Below are 15,034 nucleotides of genomic sequence, written 5' to 3'. Positions count from 1 at the left end.
TGTTTACATACACACATTTACAATGAAAAAAAAATTGACTCATCTAAACAATCATTTCCCTTTTGACACACAAAATTTTGTTTGCTTTATTTTGTTCAAATTATACTCGTCGTATTTTTGAACGTTTTTTTTAAAGAAAGTTCCAATATTTCGAAATTGAACAATCTTAAGGATTCGAAACCATCCACGATTAATACTCTTTAGAAGCATTTAATCTAACAATCAAAAATGAACATACATTAAGAGAACGATTAACTTTATCGAGATTCATCAACACCATACACAATATGATAAAATCATGGTCGTTGAGCTACGCTTCGGGGTCTAAATCTTATAATTCGGAGCCATCGATAGAACTTAAAGATTGGACCGAAGCGTACAATTGGGAAAAAATCAAAAAAGTTATCGTCAACAAACCAAAACCGGATGGGACAGTATATTATTTGTTTGTAAACAAATTATGAATCTGAAAATTTATTATAAAAGCTAATCAAGCTAATCAAAAAGAGAATAAAAAAATACGATAATTTTATTAGTGAAAACTGTGTTTATTATTGATTAATTTTATATCTATATCTATATATTATTAATTATTGAAAAATTGAGTTGTAGATTTAATAACTTGTAAAATTCGTGCAATGGATTTTGATCATATTTTTGATGATGACAATAAGAATCACTCACCAGTGGACAACACATCGAAGTCGAGTGATAAATCGTCTAAGAAAAATGCAAACAAGGAAGTTGATTCGAAAACAAATTTGCCCGAAAAAAAAACAGAATTTGGAAGAATCAAAACGATCTCTACGTCCACGAAGACTGAAAAAATAAAATGAAAATGTGTGTATAATCAACGTTATCATCGTTATGGCGTTATGTTATTTTTATATTTTAGATTTTTTATACTGAAAAATAAAATTTTTCAGGTGAATTGTAAATATCAGTTTTTGAATTCGAATATCAATTATCAAAAATTGAATTAATTATAATTTTTCTGACAAATCAATTTTTTTTCTTCCAAAAATCGATTTTTTTTCTTCCAAAAATCGAATATTTTTACTTCCAAAAATCAATTAAATATCTAATTGAAAAAAATAATTTCTCTGCCAAAAAAAATAATTCTTCTGACAGAAGATGAATTTTTTTTCTGCCAGAAAGAATACTTACAAAAAACAGAAATGTTTCTGCCAGAAAAAATAAAAAATATTGCTACGAAAAATAGTCGCGGAAATTAATTACCAAATACAAAAAAATTTCGAAAAATTTTTAAGCAAATTCAAAAATGATTCAACACAATTCTCAAAAGCATTGTCAAAGTTACAGCTCACAGACTACGCTTGTGTTTAGAAGCTACTTCTACATCTCAAGGTTATACATGGCTGGATGGTGAAACAATTTCAGAAAATGAAGATTGTACAAGAAATTCTGAATCCGATCTTTCCGTTGATGAAACAACGATTGCTGACATTAATGTGGATTCTACCTATTCGAAAACAGCTCAAGAAAACGAAAAGTTTGACGAAAAAATTGAAAAATCATATTTACAGAATCTTTTTTTTAAATTTTTCTTGACGCTGTGATAATTTAGAAAAATGATGACAATAAAAAAAACTTCAAAATCTAAACCTTATCTTTGATTTAATATTATTTTTTGAATTCCATTATGACAATCCAACGACTAGACTAGACTAAACTAAACTAGCTCACTAATCATACTCACTATAAAAAAATGTTTGAGTACGTCATATAAGTATGGTACGTGTGTGTGTGCGCGTTTTTTGTGTGAGTGAGCGAGTGATTGTTCTATTAATAATTGTGATGGTGATGCAACAAATTCGAAAGCAATTCCGTTTTTGACTGAAAAGTGAATTTTATTTTTTCCATATTCATATCATCATCATCAATCATCATCAGAATCAGATTGTTTCAAATCATCTATCGCAATAAATTCTTGATCGAACAATTCTGCAGTTTTTTTTTATTTTTACACAATGTTATTAAGTCCTTTGGCAAGGAAAATATTTTCACCATTGGATGATACATTATTGACTTATGAGAATGAAGGTAATCGAAAAATGGAACCCAAATACTATGTTCCAATCATTCCAATGGTTTTAGTTAATGGTGTCGAAGATAGTACTTCCATTTTTGAGACTAATGTTCCTAAATATAATCCACGAGATATCGTTGATAACATTAGCCGAATGCTTCGTAATGAAGAACCTTTGGAAATGAATCCATGGTATAAAAATTTCAAAGGTACCGTGGTGAAAGTGGAACCAATGAAATATATCATTAATGGTGAAGTTGCCAAATTGGATGAACAAACTATCGAAATTACGGAATTACCAATTGGCACCTGTATTGAGGATTATAAGAAAACAATTTTGGAACCAATGTTACATGGTACGGGAAAAAGTCCTGCACTCATCAATGATTATCAAGAATATCATACCGATACCACTGTCAAGTATGTTTGATTTAATTTTTTCTTGAGGTTCAATTCTAAAATTTTTTTTGTTTGTTTAATAGATTTGTTGTTAAAATGAATAAAAATGCATTGGAAAAAGTAATGCGAGATGGCATACATAAAAAATTCAAATTACAAACTTCTCTGTCAATTTCATCGATGATTTTGTTTGATCAAAATGGTGATATTCAAAAATATGAATCACCTTTGGATATTTTGCGAGAATTTTTCACTATTCGTATGGATTTCTATGTTCGACGCAAGAAATATTATGAAGCTATGTTTGAAGCTGAACTATTAAAACTTGAAAATCAATTACGTTTTATTTTCGAATTAGATGAGAGAAAAATCATTACGAAAAATACTAAGAAAAAAGAATATATAAAGCTTTTGATTGAACAAAAATATGATTCGGATCCTGTGAAAGCATGGCACGACACGACGTCAAATAATGAAAATGAAAACGTTGAAGATGGTGATAAAATGCCTGAAACGGAAGAGGAGAAGAAATATGATTTTGATTATCTTATCGATATGGCAATACGAACAATGTTAAGAGAAAATGTTCAAAAATTATTCCAAAAACGTGATGCAAAAAAATCGGAACTAGAAGAACTTAAACGTTCCACGCCAAAAATGCTTTGGGAAAAAGATTTGGATGCATTCGTTGAAGAATATGAACGTTTAGAAAAAAATGAACGTGAAATTCAGAAAAAATCAGCTGAGATTTCAAATTTGGCCGATATTTATAAACCAAGTGTACATGCTGTTCGTATTGAACCAAAAATAGATTTCGAAAAATATCAGTCGAAAAAAGAACGGGTAAAAAAATCGAATAATAATAAAGAAGAAACAAAAAATGATGATGGCGATACGAATGTAAATTTGGTGGAATTATTAAATAGCCTGTCAACAAATCTAAACTTACCTTGCTTATTACGGACAAACAAATGATTCAAAAATGAAAAAAGATGTTGAAATTGTGAAAAAGAAAACAGTAGCCGCCACATCATCGGTATGTTTTTTTATTGTTAAATTTTTTTTCAATTTTTAATTGATCTGTTTTTTTTGTTGTTGTGTAGACTTCAAATGAAAAACAAAAATCTAATGAATCTGATAATGAAATTGTTGGCAACTCGGCAAAAACTATTGCAAATTAAAAAACAAAAATATGAAATTGATGATTGAAAATTTTCATTTTTACTATATTAACTATAATCCACCATTAATTTACTACTTATTCATTCAATTCATTCTCATAAAATATATATTTCATTTTTCAAAAAAAAGTGGCATAAGTCACATAAATTATGATCATAGACTAGTAGATCACTTTCAATTTTAATTATAATAAAAAAAATTAAAAAAAAAATTTGCATTTATATTTTGTTTGTGAGGTATTATAACGATTCGGATAACGAAAATTATTACAATCCATTAGCACAACGTGTTTTATTCTATAGTCAATTCATGAGAGAATCTTTCGATACAAAGTAATAATTGAATAAATGATAAATCAACCATGATCAAATATCTTTGTCTTGTTTCTTATCCATCAGCTGATTTAAGCGAACCGATTATTTGATTTTGAATCCAAGTCAATTCCATCAAGAATCATCATGAAAACAGAATTTTCTCTCTTTTCGGAAACAAAATTTTCTTTTTTATCATTGAAAGCATTTGTTGTTTAGAATGAATCGAATTCAATTCATAAATCTCAATAATTTGTACATGCATGTTTTTCGCATTATAAATCAGAAAAATGAAAAAAAAAATTCCAAGGAAATCACGATTGAAGAAGCAAAAAAAGAAAGTTCTTGAATTCCCATATTGAAAATACACAATCATCATTTATTATTTTGGCCACAAGCTCATTGGCAAAAATGTTGCGAAAATTATAATATTTTGAAACAATGAACATTGTCGGACCAAAAAAAAAAAAAAAAAAAACAATGTATGAATTGCTTAAGATGTCATTGGAAACATCGATAAATCGTATATACATCTGTCAACACATATTCATTTGACAAGCCAAAAATGGTATATAACCCGGTATATATTATTGATATAAAAATGTTGAAACAATGTATAAATGAAATTTCGAAATATCTATAAAAAAAAGTCAATCGTTTAATTTATTATCATCATCATCAATTGAATGGTTGATTGACGATTGAACCATATGTCTTTCTTATTGTTCAACTGCTATACATGCGGGTCAAGATCCAAAAAAAAAAATAACGGTGTGTATGTATCTCTATCTATCTTGTAATTTTGTACATCATCTATAGATTCTATAGAAAATTAAAAAAAAAATGTCAAAATCAATGAACAAAATTTCGTTTTTAAAATTTTTTTTTTCTTTATAAATTCAAATAAATAATACAAATTATTTTTTTTTATCCATAGAATTTTGTTTACATGAACATAAAAGAAAAACATGATTGAATTTTTTCATCAAGAAAAAAACAAATCCATCCACATAGACATTATGTTAAAGCCAATATTGAAAAAAAATGAAGATAAAAAAAAAATGTTCCGAAAGCCAATTGTGTTAATTGTTTGAAGGAATATATATGTTCGTATACGAATGGGCGTTTATAAGGTGTATAAGGTGTGTCCAGGAAAAAAAATGAAATTGTTTCAACAAGCACTGCGAACCTTTTCCGAGCCATCAAATCGAAAATCAGGAAATATACATTTGATTATATGTTGCATATGAGATGGAACGTTATTTGCACCAGGTTTAAGTACTAATGGTTCTTCACGTCTAGTTGGTCCGAATATTGCTTTTGTATCTAGATTGAAAGAGCCGGAATTTTTATCTACTAAATCAATTGGTTCTTTTTTTCCATTAATCCTATCATGACGATTTGAATCTTGTCCAATAAGATCTTCATTATTAATTATATTCAATCGTCGTGGTCTAGAAGAAAAACGAAGCGTCAATGGTATATAGCTAGATTCTAATTCAATCATTCGTGGTTTATGAACGAAACCTGAATCGGTACGGATACCATTACCATCTGGAACAAAACCTTCGGCTGTTTCAACTATTTTGATTTCATTTGGATCATTCGTTGATTCTGATTCATTTGATAATATCGTTGATGTAGCAGATGGTTTCGTTGAATGTTTATCAGTTTGACGTTTATCCGTAGGCTTTTGACCTCTATCTGTTTTCACTTTATTGTTATTGTTGTTGTTGCTAGTAGAATTTTTGTTTATAACATTAAAACTTTCAATAAAAGCTTTGTAATCAGTCGGCTGTTGAAATGGTTGTAATGAATCGACAAATTGTATTGGTTTATAATGAGAAATACCGATTGGTACATTGATTGTTTGTGGTTTAGCAATTTCTTCCGGTGCCTCTGATGGTGAAGCTAAAGTTGAATTTTTAGATGATCCTTTTGGTGCCTGATATCGGATAGTGTGTCTTCGCCGTTGAACCGATGATAATGTAAAGTAATTCGAATTACTGTTGCTAGCCATTGCTATCGGTTGTGATATTGAAACTGGTGCCAATAATTGCGGTTGGAATGCTGATACAACTGGAACGATTGTGGCTGCCATTACTGGAACAATAGCCGTTACCGGTCTCGTAGAAGCAATTAAAGTGGGCGTTGGTTTTGGTGCAACCGGAATAGGCGCTGAAATTGTTGCTCTAGCTACACGTGATAATGATGATTGTTGATTTCGATTATTAACCCATACTAATGGTGCTGGTTGTTGAGGCATCCATGGATTTATTGATGATGATTGAGCAACAAATGATGATGTCTGTCCATGCACCATAATAATGGCCATTAACATCAACATCATTATTGATGAAAAAATCTTGGCACATTTCATCATCATCATCATAAAAGTTGTCATGACTTGAACCAATAAAAAAAATTATAAACAGATGATGGGATGGTCAACAAACGTGTGCAAGCCAAAAATTAATCGAATCGGATTTTTTCACAAGTCTCTTCCTAAAAAAGAAAAAAAAATACAAAATTAGTTAATTGAAATGTAAAGAAATTTTTAAAAATAAAAATAAAAAAAAAATCCTAGACCATGACACTTTTGATGATCAATTATTTTCACGCAAACATTCATACACACAAACACGTGCATAACTTGAATAAAAACAAAAACAAAATCATCGCCAACATCATCATTCATCGATTGTTATTTTTTTTAGAACATAATTATGACAACAAATTGGGGAAGGGCGAAATCTATCGATACATTGCGATTTTCGAACAAAAAAAAAACATTTGAATCATCATCATATCATATATATTCGAATAAATTTCTTTTTGTCAAAAACAAACTTGAAAAAAATTTACTATTATTAAAAAGAATTAACCTTCAACCTTTGTTATTTATTATTATTACTACTGTTATTATCAACGAAAGGCTTTTAATTTTTTTCTTTTCGCTAACATCTTTTTTTTCTGTTGTTTTGTTTTCAATTTCAATTCAAATTCTCATTTTCGATAAGAAATTGGCAAATGGCCACATCATCTCTTTTCATCAATATATATCCTATATATAGTTTGATAGTAGTAGTGAAAAAAAATAATAATAAAGAGAATCATTTTTTTCAAGCGTTAAAAAAACCATTCAATGACCATCAAACATAGATGATTAGTAGATTCAATGTAAGTGAAAAAAAAGCTTTTGCAAGATTTTCATTTTCATTTTTATTTTGTTTTTTTTTCTATTTTCAGTTCCATCATCATCATCATCATCATTATCATTAACATTATTTTCATTTCCTCATCATCATCATCAACATCATTGGACGAGTCAATGGCGATGATGCTATTATTAAGAACAATTCACACAGACACACATACACATTTACATTTACTACATCATGGATAAGATAAAAAAAAGTAACAGACATATAACTAATAATAATAATAATGATAATAATTGTCCATTTTTTTCATAGGAAAAACAAAATTTCTTTGAAACAAAATGTAATGTTGCTAAGATATATTCAACAAGTTGAATGATGATAAAAAAAGAAGGATTAATAATTCATACCTTCAACAAAAAAAAACAGAAGAAGAATTTTCTTGTAAATTTCCTGAAAAATTACGAAATTCATAAAAAGAAAAAAAAACATGTTCATTGTCAAATGACGGTAATGACAATTGTATTGCTATGTTGTGTATGTTGGTATGAAAATTGAATTTTATTTTCATTTAAGACACACAGAACCCGGATCCTATTTCATATTTGAAAATTTGAAATAATGATCATCATCATCATCATCATCATCATCACAAGAGAGAAAATAAATGATTCTCATAGTGAAACGATTTTATTTCATTCATCATGATTACGTGACGACAATTCGATATATATGCATGCTGGCGACAAAATGAAAAATGATGACCAAAACACTGAAAGTAATGAATTGTTTAAAAGTGAAAAAAATGGATATGAAAACTCAACTGGGAGTTGTCGTATTCACCAAAAAATGACAATGATTTGTGATTAACAGCAGCAGCAGCAGCAACAACAACAACAACAATGGTAATTTGTTCATATTCAAATGGATTTATTTTTTTTAAAAAAATCTAATTTTTCATTCATCATCAGTGAATAGATTGCATTGAACTTTTACTTTCATCATTTTCATCACACTTAGAGCTATATGAATCTTGAAGAAGAATATCTTGTAAACAACAACATCAACAATAATCATCATTATTATTATTTTACATCCGATTTCAATCACGAACCATTGAAATCATATATAAAGATTTAGAGTAATTTTGTTGTTGTTTGTGTTATTTAAAAAAAAATTCTATGTCCGGATATGTTGAGATTATAGGGAATTTCGTTGTTGTTGTTATTATGTTGTGATTATTGATAACAATCACTGATAGTGAACACACACACACACACACACATACACAAGTATGTCTCAAATGATGAACGGAAGAAATGTGGATAAATAATAATCATCGTTATCGTTGTTGTACTCGTGAATGGAAAAGATAACAAAAAATGATTCGATCATCATAAACTTACGACAACGACGACGACTATTACGGGAGAAAAAAAAGAGATATCATTTTTACCGGTAAATTTCTTTATTTGTGTCTGTGTGTGTGTGTGTTTCATAGCAATAAAATTAATTTGCTTTTATTGAATTCAATTCAATTCAATTATCATCATCATCATTTATTCATTCATATGTTGAATGAAAAACAAAACAAAACAAAAAAAAAATAATAAAAGTAAAAAAAGGATTGGCAAATATAAAAGAAAATAGCATTACAAATACATGTTCAATACTAAAAAAAGTATCGTTTTTGATTATCATTTTTGTTGTTGTTGTTGTTGTTGTCGTTGTTGTTGTTGTTGTTGTAATTATTAATTTGTGTGTAAATCATTGATAATTCGAATAAGTTATGATAATGAACATTTGAAAATGAAAACAAAATAAAAAAAAAGAGAAAAACTAAGGATTGTGAGATATATTGAAATATGTTGAAAACAAAACAAAAAAAACAACAACAAATGTTGATATTTATGTATTACATATAAATATATCTTCAGAATGATAATCAAATCAATTATAATTGTGCTGTTGTTGTTGTTGTTGGTTTGAAACAAATGAAAAAAAATAAACAATAAACATTTATATATGGTCAAATACAAATTGCGAGATACAAAATTATACACTAGCCAATAATAAATCAATTAATTACAACAACAACAACAAAAAGAAATGATGATGATTGACCATTCGAAAATGATTATTTTGAAATAAATATTGTTCATTATAGAGAGAATCCTGTATATTGGATTGATTGGTTTAGGAATCGATTTCAATGAAATGAAAATCTCATAGTGACATTTGATAATTAATAAGTTATTAAGGTCAATCGGTGTATATCCCGTGTGCGTGTGTGTGTGTGTGTATGTAACGATCATAATAATCGAGATTGACTTTCACACTTCACACACACACAGAGAGAGGACGAATTTAATGAAGCGTAATTATCACATACGTTGAAATTTTTCAAAAAAAAAAATTTAAAATTCGATAATTTGATTTGAAAAAACATTTTTTTTTCTTCAAAACAGAATCTTACAAGTGTGAAAAAAAAGTTGACAATAACTGAATATGTCTGGATATGAGAAGAAATGAAAAGGTCATGATTCAAGGAATCATCATCAAAAAATGTCATGTATCATTTGTTGGGACCATAAAATCATATCACAGAAGGAAAAAAATTTTTTGAAAATTGAATCAAGACAACTCACCAAATACGATCATCAAAATGTAATAATAATATGACGTTGATATAATAAATGACAATATTGCACTTGTTGGGTTTATCGTCTTCGTCGTCGTCGTCGTTGTCGTGATCGGGTCGTTGACTTTGACGAAAAGAAAATTCTGTCAACCGTAACGAATATATCTAAATGAAAATAGAAAGATTGTTGAATGAACAATGAGAATTCCTTTTTTGTTTTTGATGTTTGGCGAATCAATTGCGACAATAAACACCCAGAAAATGTAAAAAAAAAATCAACAAATTGAATTTTTTTTTTCGAACACAAACTTGAACAAAAGTTTTTTTTTCAAATCAAATAAAAAGAGAAATTTTAGAGATGACAAGCTTAGAATAAATCACACACACACATACACACACACACACACAATAATCACAATTTACCGGTTTCCGGTTGATCCGAACAAAAATCAATAACACTTCAACAAACAAACACACGGGAACGCACACTTTGTATCGAATGATTACAAGTCAAACACGATTATTTATAACAATACGATTGAAACATTTGAATGTCCAAATTCAAATTATTATATCATATCATATCATCATCATTCATTCATTGTTTATGACACACAAAAACACATCGTATAAATGGGCAATGTTTTTTTGTGTGTGTTTGTGTGTGTGTGTATGTACGCGTTTCATGATCATGATCACATACCGACAAAAAAAAAACACACTAAACTAACGTCATACTAATCAAAAAAAAAAAAAAAAAACGAAACGAAACGAAGAAGGAAAAAAAATGGTGAATTCAAAACGTTTCATTTGATGGATTCATTTATTTCTATTTTTTTGTAGGAAAATTGAAATGATTGAGATGATTGAATGATATGAGAGAGAGAAAAAAAACGGTTTAATGGTGATGGAAAAAATTACTTGAAAGAGAAAATTCATTTCAAGACTGTGTTTTTCCTTACAACAAAAAAAAAATAAATAAAAATGATTTTTACACAAAGAGAATATACATGTGTGTGTGGGGGCGCGTGTTTTGTTGTGTGTTGAATATTTCATATTCCTTCTTTTTTCTTTTTTTTTTTTTTGATTCGAATAAAAAAAAGTGAAGAACAGTGATTCGTTTATCATTTTTTTGTTGTTGTTGTTCACCGAAATTCTCAATTATATGTAGAACATATCTTTTTGTCTCTCTCTCTCTCTTTGCACTTGTCAATCAATTATTTCGTCAATCAATCAATCGATCGATTGATTGATAATGATCATGAAATGTTAATGATGATGGAATTTTTTTTTGTTCTTAGCCTTTTGACTAATTTTTTTTTCATTTATGAATGATAATAATTTCGAAGAAACAATTGATGAAAAAAATAAATGAAAAATAACATCATTAAATTCATTTTCAAAAAAATAAAAAAAAAATTAACGAAAATGAAAGGCAAAAAAAATGAAATGAAATGAAATAAAAACTGTCAATTGATATGGAAATATCCTTGATGTTTTACTTTCCCTTCTTATCCAACACCACCACCACCACCACCATCCGTCAATAATGATCGTGTATTTTTTTTCCCCTCAATGAAATGATTAATTTTCATTTAGAAAATGATTTTTAAAAAATTGAAAATTTAATTATAATCATCATCCAAAAAAAAAAATTATGTAACATCGTATTCATTCATTCAATGAATGATTTTATCTTATTTATCTCGAACAAAAAAAAAAATTCGACAACGATATTGTCACTGAATGAAAGTATAAAATTAATAAAATTCATTCATTCATGGTGGTGTGCTGGAAAACGGAAAAAAAGAGGCACTCATTTATTGGAATCCTTCTCATGTTGATATCATCGTCGTTCCAAAAATGATTGTTGTCGCGATGATGCTGATGATAATAAGAATGATGATAAATATAACTGGATCAAGGGAACTTTATTATGTCTGCCTGTGTTCGTGTTCGTGTGCGTGTGTGTGTGAAAACTTCATGATGATGATGATGATGATAATAATGTTCCGGAAAAATAAAAAAAAATTTCCTTTTTTTTATAATAAAATTCATGTATTATTTAGAACAAACAATTTCCACCATTATGTAATGATTAACAATTATAGCCATTATCATTTAATCTGTTTTTTTGTTGTTGTTGTTGTTGAAATCACAATTTCCACAACACAATGAATGTCATCGAATAAAAAGAAAAAAAAATCATCACCATCATTATCCAAATCATAGTTTAGTCTAAACTTTAAACAAATTATTGATTCATTTATATTACAAATGCATCGATAGATTGATTTTTATTGTGGTGGCTATACGACACAATAATGAAAAATTTATTCATGATTATCGAGTAGTTTATTTGATTTTTTGATGAAAATTTTGTTCAGTTTTTTTTTCTCTCTCTCTCTCTTTTCCCTTTTTAAGATATTAATATTGTGAAATTCGATTCATACATATGACGGGCAATTCCAATTTTCTAATCGGCAACTTGATGATTATATATATTTAGTATACAAACTGGCATACAAAAAAAAACGGGATATACAAATTGATTGCATAATTTTGTTTCTGTTTTTTTTGGTACAAAAAAAGACCAGATATTTTATTCATAATCCAGATGGAAAACAAAATAGATAGTGGACAAAATTATTTGTTTTCGATCCTCTTATCAGATTTGAATAGGATTTAGTATCAACAACAACAACAACAACAACGACAACAATATGGAACCATCGACATTTATTATTGTATTTTCGGATATTTTGAAAACAAAAAAAAAACGAAAAAAAAAATTTTCTCCACTTGTTTTTTGTCTATACATTTTATGTGATCAGAAAAAAAAGTACAAAGCGTGTGGCCAAAATAATAAATGATGATTGTATTTTCAATATGAATTCGGGAACTTTCGTTTTTACTTCTTTAATCTTTTTACCGGTGTAATAAATCTGAAACATTTACGGCAAAAACAACATCACCGCAACAACAACAGCAGCATATGCCAACGAATCATCAGAATTCAATTCGTCAATCAATATAATCATCCAATGCTTGCTGGTAGCGTTGGTGGTTGTGGTGATGGTGGTCATATACCTTATTATCATCACGTTAATATAGAATCATATGCAGCAATTCCGGCTACAGAAGCTGCTGCTAATTATGGTGGATATTCATATCAATAATGTGGTTGCCATCATTATCCTCATCATCATCATCATCATCATCCAGGATCATTTTATCCCATTGCTTAACGTTTTTCTTTCTTTCTTTCAGATAACATACGGAAATTACGAAATCAACAACAACATCGACTGCTGATTTATCATCATCATCAATTAGTAGTAGTGATGATCCGAAACAATCGAAACTTCATGATGATGGCCAAATTATTGATGAAATGACCGCTAAAATTTATAAAATGGCATTGAATAATGTTGATACATTCCAATTCAAACGATTCTGAGCAACATGAAGATAACCAAAAAATAAATTGGCGATCATCGAATGACAATTTGCAAAGTAATCAACATTTTTTTACCTGAGCCTCACGGTCTAAATTTCAATCGTTTGGAAATCAAAATAATCGAATAACACCCAAATACCTCATAAACAAAATATAAATGCAATTTTTTTTTTAAATTTTTTTTATTATAATTTGTAATGTAATAATCATTCAAAAATCACGCAATAAAGGAACAAGCTTTATTTCAAAATCACAAATATGTCTTTATTCAACCACATTCAAAAAGCAACTTAATAATTAAACAATACAACACTTCACGTGTTGATTCAATACTCGCCGTCGATGGCGCCACACGCCATTAACCATTACACCCCCTTACGAGGGCGGCCACGCTTTCGAATTTTCGATAGAACGCCCTCGATCTCAGTCGGCGCGATTTGATCCCGATGAACATTTAACAGTTCACCATCGCCATCCTTGACCTGATACGTATTCGGTGACAATTGTTCAGCAACCACAAAAGGACCTTTGTTAACCGGCAATAACTTTTGACAATGTTGATTCTGGATAGTGGGATGTTTAACCAGTACTTTTGTACCAATCGCAATCGGTTGATCATTCACTTTTTTACGTTCATCGTAATTTCCTTTCATTCGCTCGATATATTTCGATATTTTTAAATTATCGGCCACTCTAGGTTGAACACGCAAATACCTCATAAACAAAATATAAATGCAATTTTTTTTTCGTTGTGAAATTTTTTTTATTATAATTTTGACTGATGGTGATAAGGTGTTGTTCGATGATGTTCAATACCCATACGAGCACAATAATCGATGAACTCTCTGCTTTCAAATTGAGACCCACGGTCCGATATCAATATTTTTGGTTTGCCAAACCTATTCCATATTTCTTCGAGCCAATCAATTATTCTTTCGGTTGATGAATCAACGGAAGCTTTAGCTTCAATCCACTTAGATCGATAATCTTGAAGTGTGAATAAATAACGATTGCCCGATTCAGATGTTGATAATGTCATAATATCAATTGCAACTTTTTCAAACGGATTGAGATTCAATATATCAGTTGCACACATAGGTTGTTTTGCAGGTCGAGGATCATTATCTTTTTTCACATTACAGGCACATTTTCGAATCCATTGTTTCACATCATTACGCCATTTTGGCCAGTAGAAACGACAAAATACAATATCTAAACATTTGTGTTGACCAATATGGTTCATTTTATCATGGCACAATTGTAAAATTTCTTTTACACGCGATTGAGGAATGCACAATCTATCACGACCAGCATGACGAAAATAATTGATCAGATTCTTGCTCAGATGACAATTCGTCGAATTGTATCGCGGAAATTTCAATTCTTGATAATGCATCAGCATCACAATTATCTTTACCTTTCACATGACTGATTTCAAATTCATATTCAGCCAATTCGATTGCCATTCTTGCCAACTTATTGTTACGATTAACCATGGATTTAATCCATACCAACGGACGATGATCAGTTTCTAATTTGAAACTTTTGCCTTTTAGATATGTTGACCATTTATCAATCGCCGTTTTGAGAGCAGTAGCCTCTTTTTCAATAGTGGCATAACGACTTTGACAATCTGTGAATTTCTTCGAAAAATATTCAACAACGTATCTATTGCCATTGTCATCAACTTGTTGTAACACGCCCGCCATAGCTTTATCACTTGCATCAGTGCGAACAATAAACTCACGGTTTAAGTCGGCTATTCTGACTATAGGCTGTGATGACATCAATACTTTTAAATTTTCGAACATACGTTGATGATTGTTTTTC

The 15,034-nt window shown here is 29.1% G+C and overlaps 2 protein-coding genes across 6 annotated transcripts; one reads left to right on the top strand and one right to left on the bottom strand.

Annotated features, from left to right (window-relative positions):
• Positions 1-1,842: 1,842 nt before the first annotated feature.
• On the top strand, positions 1,843-3,844 carry LOC124493244 (DNA topoisomerase 2-alpha). Its single transcript, XM_047056312.2, has 3 exons — positions 1,843-2,470; positions 2,533-3,485; positions 3,553-3,844. The coding sequence occupies exons 1-2, from the start codon at positions 1,992-1,994 to the stop codon at positions 3,422-3,424; spliced, it is 1,371 nt and encodes a 456-aa protein (XP_046912268.2). The 5' UTR covers positions 1,843-1,991; the 3' UTR covers positions 3,425-3,485; positions 3,553-3,844.
• Positions 3,845-4,807: 963 nt separating this feature from the next.
• Positions 4,808-10,536, bottom strand: LOC124493798 (uncharacterized). 5 transcript variants are annotated; one of them, XM_075732300.1, is made up of 3 exons: positions 10,168-10,536; positions 9,752-9,909; positions 4,808-6,447 (listed from the first exon to the last, which is right to left on the bottom strand). In XM_075732300.1, the coding sequence occupies exon 3, from the start codon at positions 6,344-6,346 to the stop codon at positions 5,114-5,116; it is 1,233 nt and encodes a 410-aa protein (XP_075588415.1). In that variant the 5' UTR covers positions 6,347-6,447; positions 9,752-9,909; positions 10,168-10,536; the 3' UTR covers positions 4,808-5,113. The 5 variants fall into 5 exon arrangements, with proteins under 5 accessions (XP_075588415.1, XP_075588413.1, XP_075588414.1 ...); XM_075732298.1 differs by having other exon boundaries at positions 9,999-10,437; XM_075732299.1 differs by having other exon boundaries at positions 10,054-10,437.
• Between the last annotated feature and the right edge of the window lie 4,498 nt (positions 10,537-15,034).

Source organism: Dermatophagoides farinae, chromosome 6 (assembly GCF_024713945.1).
Source record: "Dermatophagoides farinae isolate YC_2012a chromosome 6, ASM2471394v1, whole genome shotgun sequence".
Lineage (NCBI taxonomy): Eukaryota > Metazoa > Arthropoda > Arachnida > Sarcoptiformes > Pyroglyphidae > Dermatophagoides > Dermatophagoides farinae.
This window is presented reverse-complemented; position numbering and strand designations above follow the sequence as displayed.

Bases quoted from the DNA above. Each gene is read 5' to 3' on its own strand.
- LOC124493244 (XM_047056312.2), top strand. From the start codon at position 1,992: ATGTTATTAAGTCCTTTGGCAAGGAAAATATTTTCACCATTGGATGAT. The intron at 2,471-2,532 runs GTATGTTTGATT...TTTGTTTAATAG, and splicing joins CATACCGATACCACTGTCAA to ATTTGTTGTTAAAATGAATA.
- LOC124493798 (XM_075732300.1), bottom strand. From the start codon at position 6,346: ATGACAACTTTTATGATGATGATGATGAAATGTGCCAAGATTTTTTCA.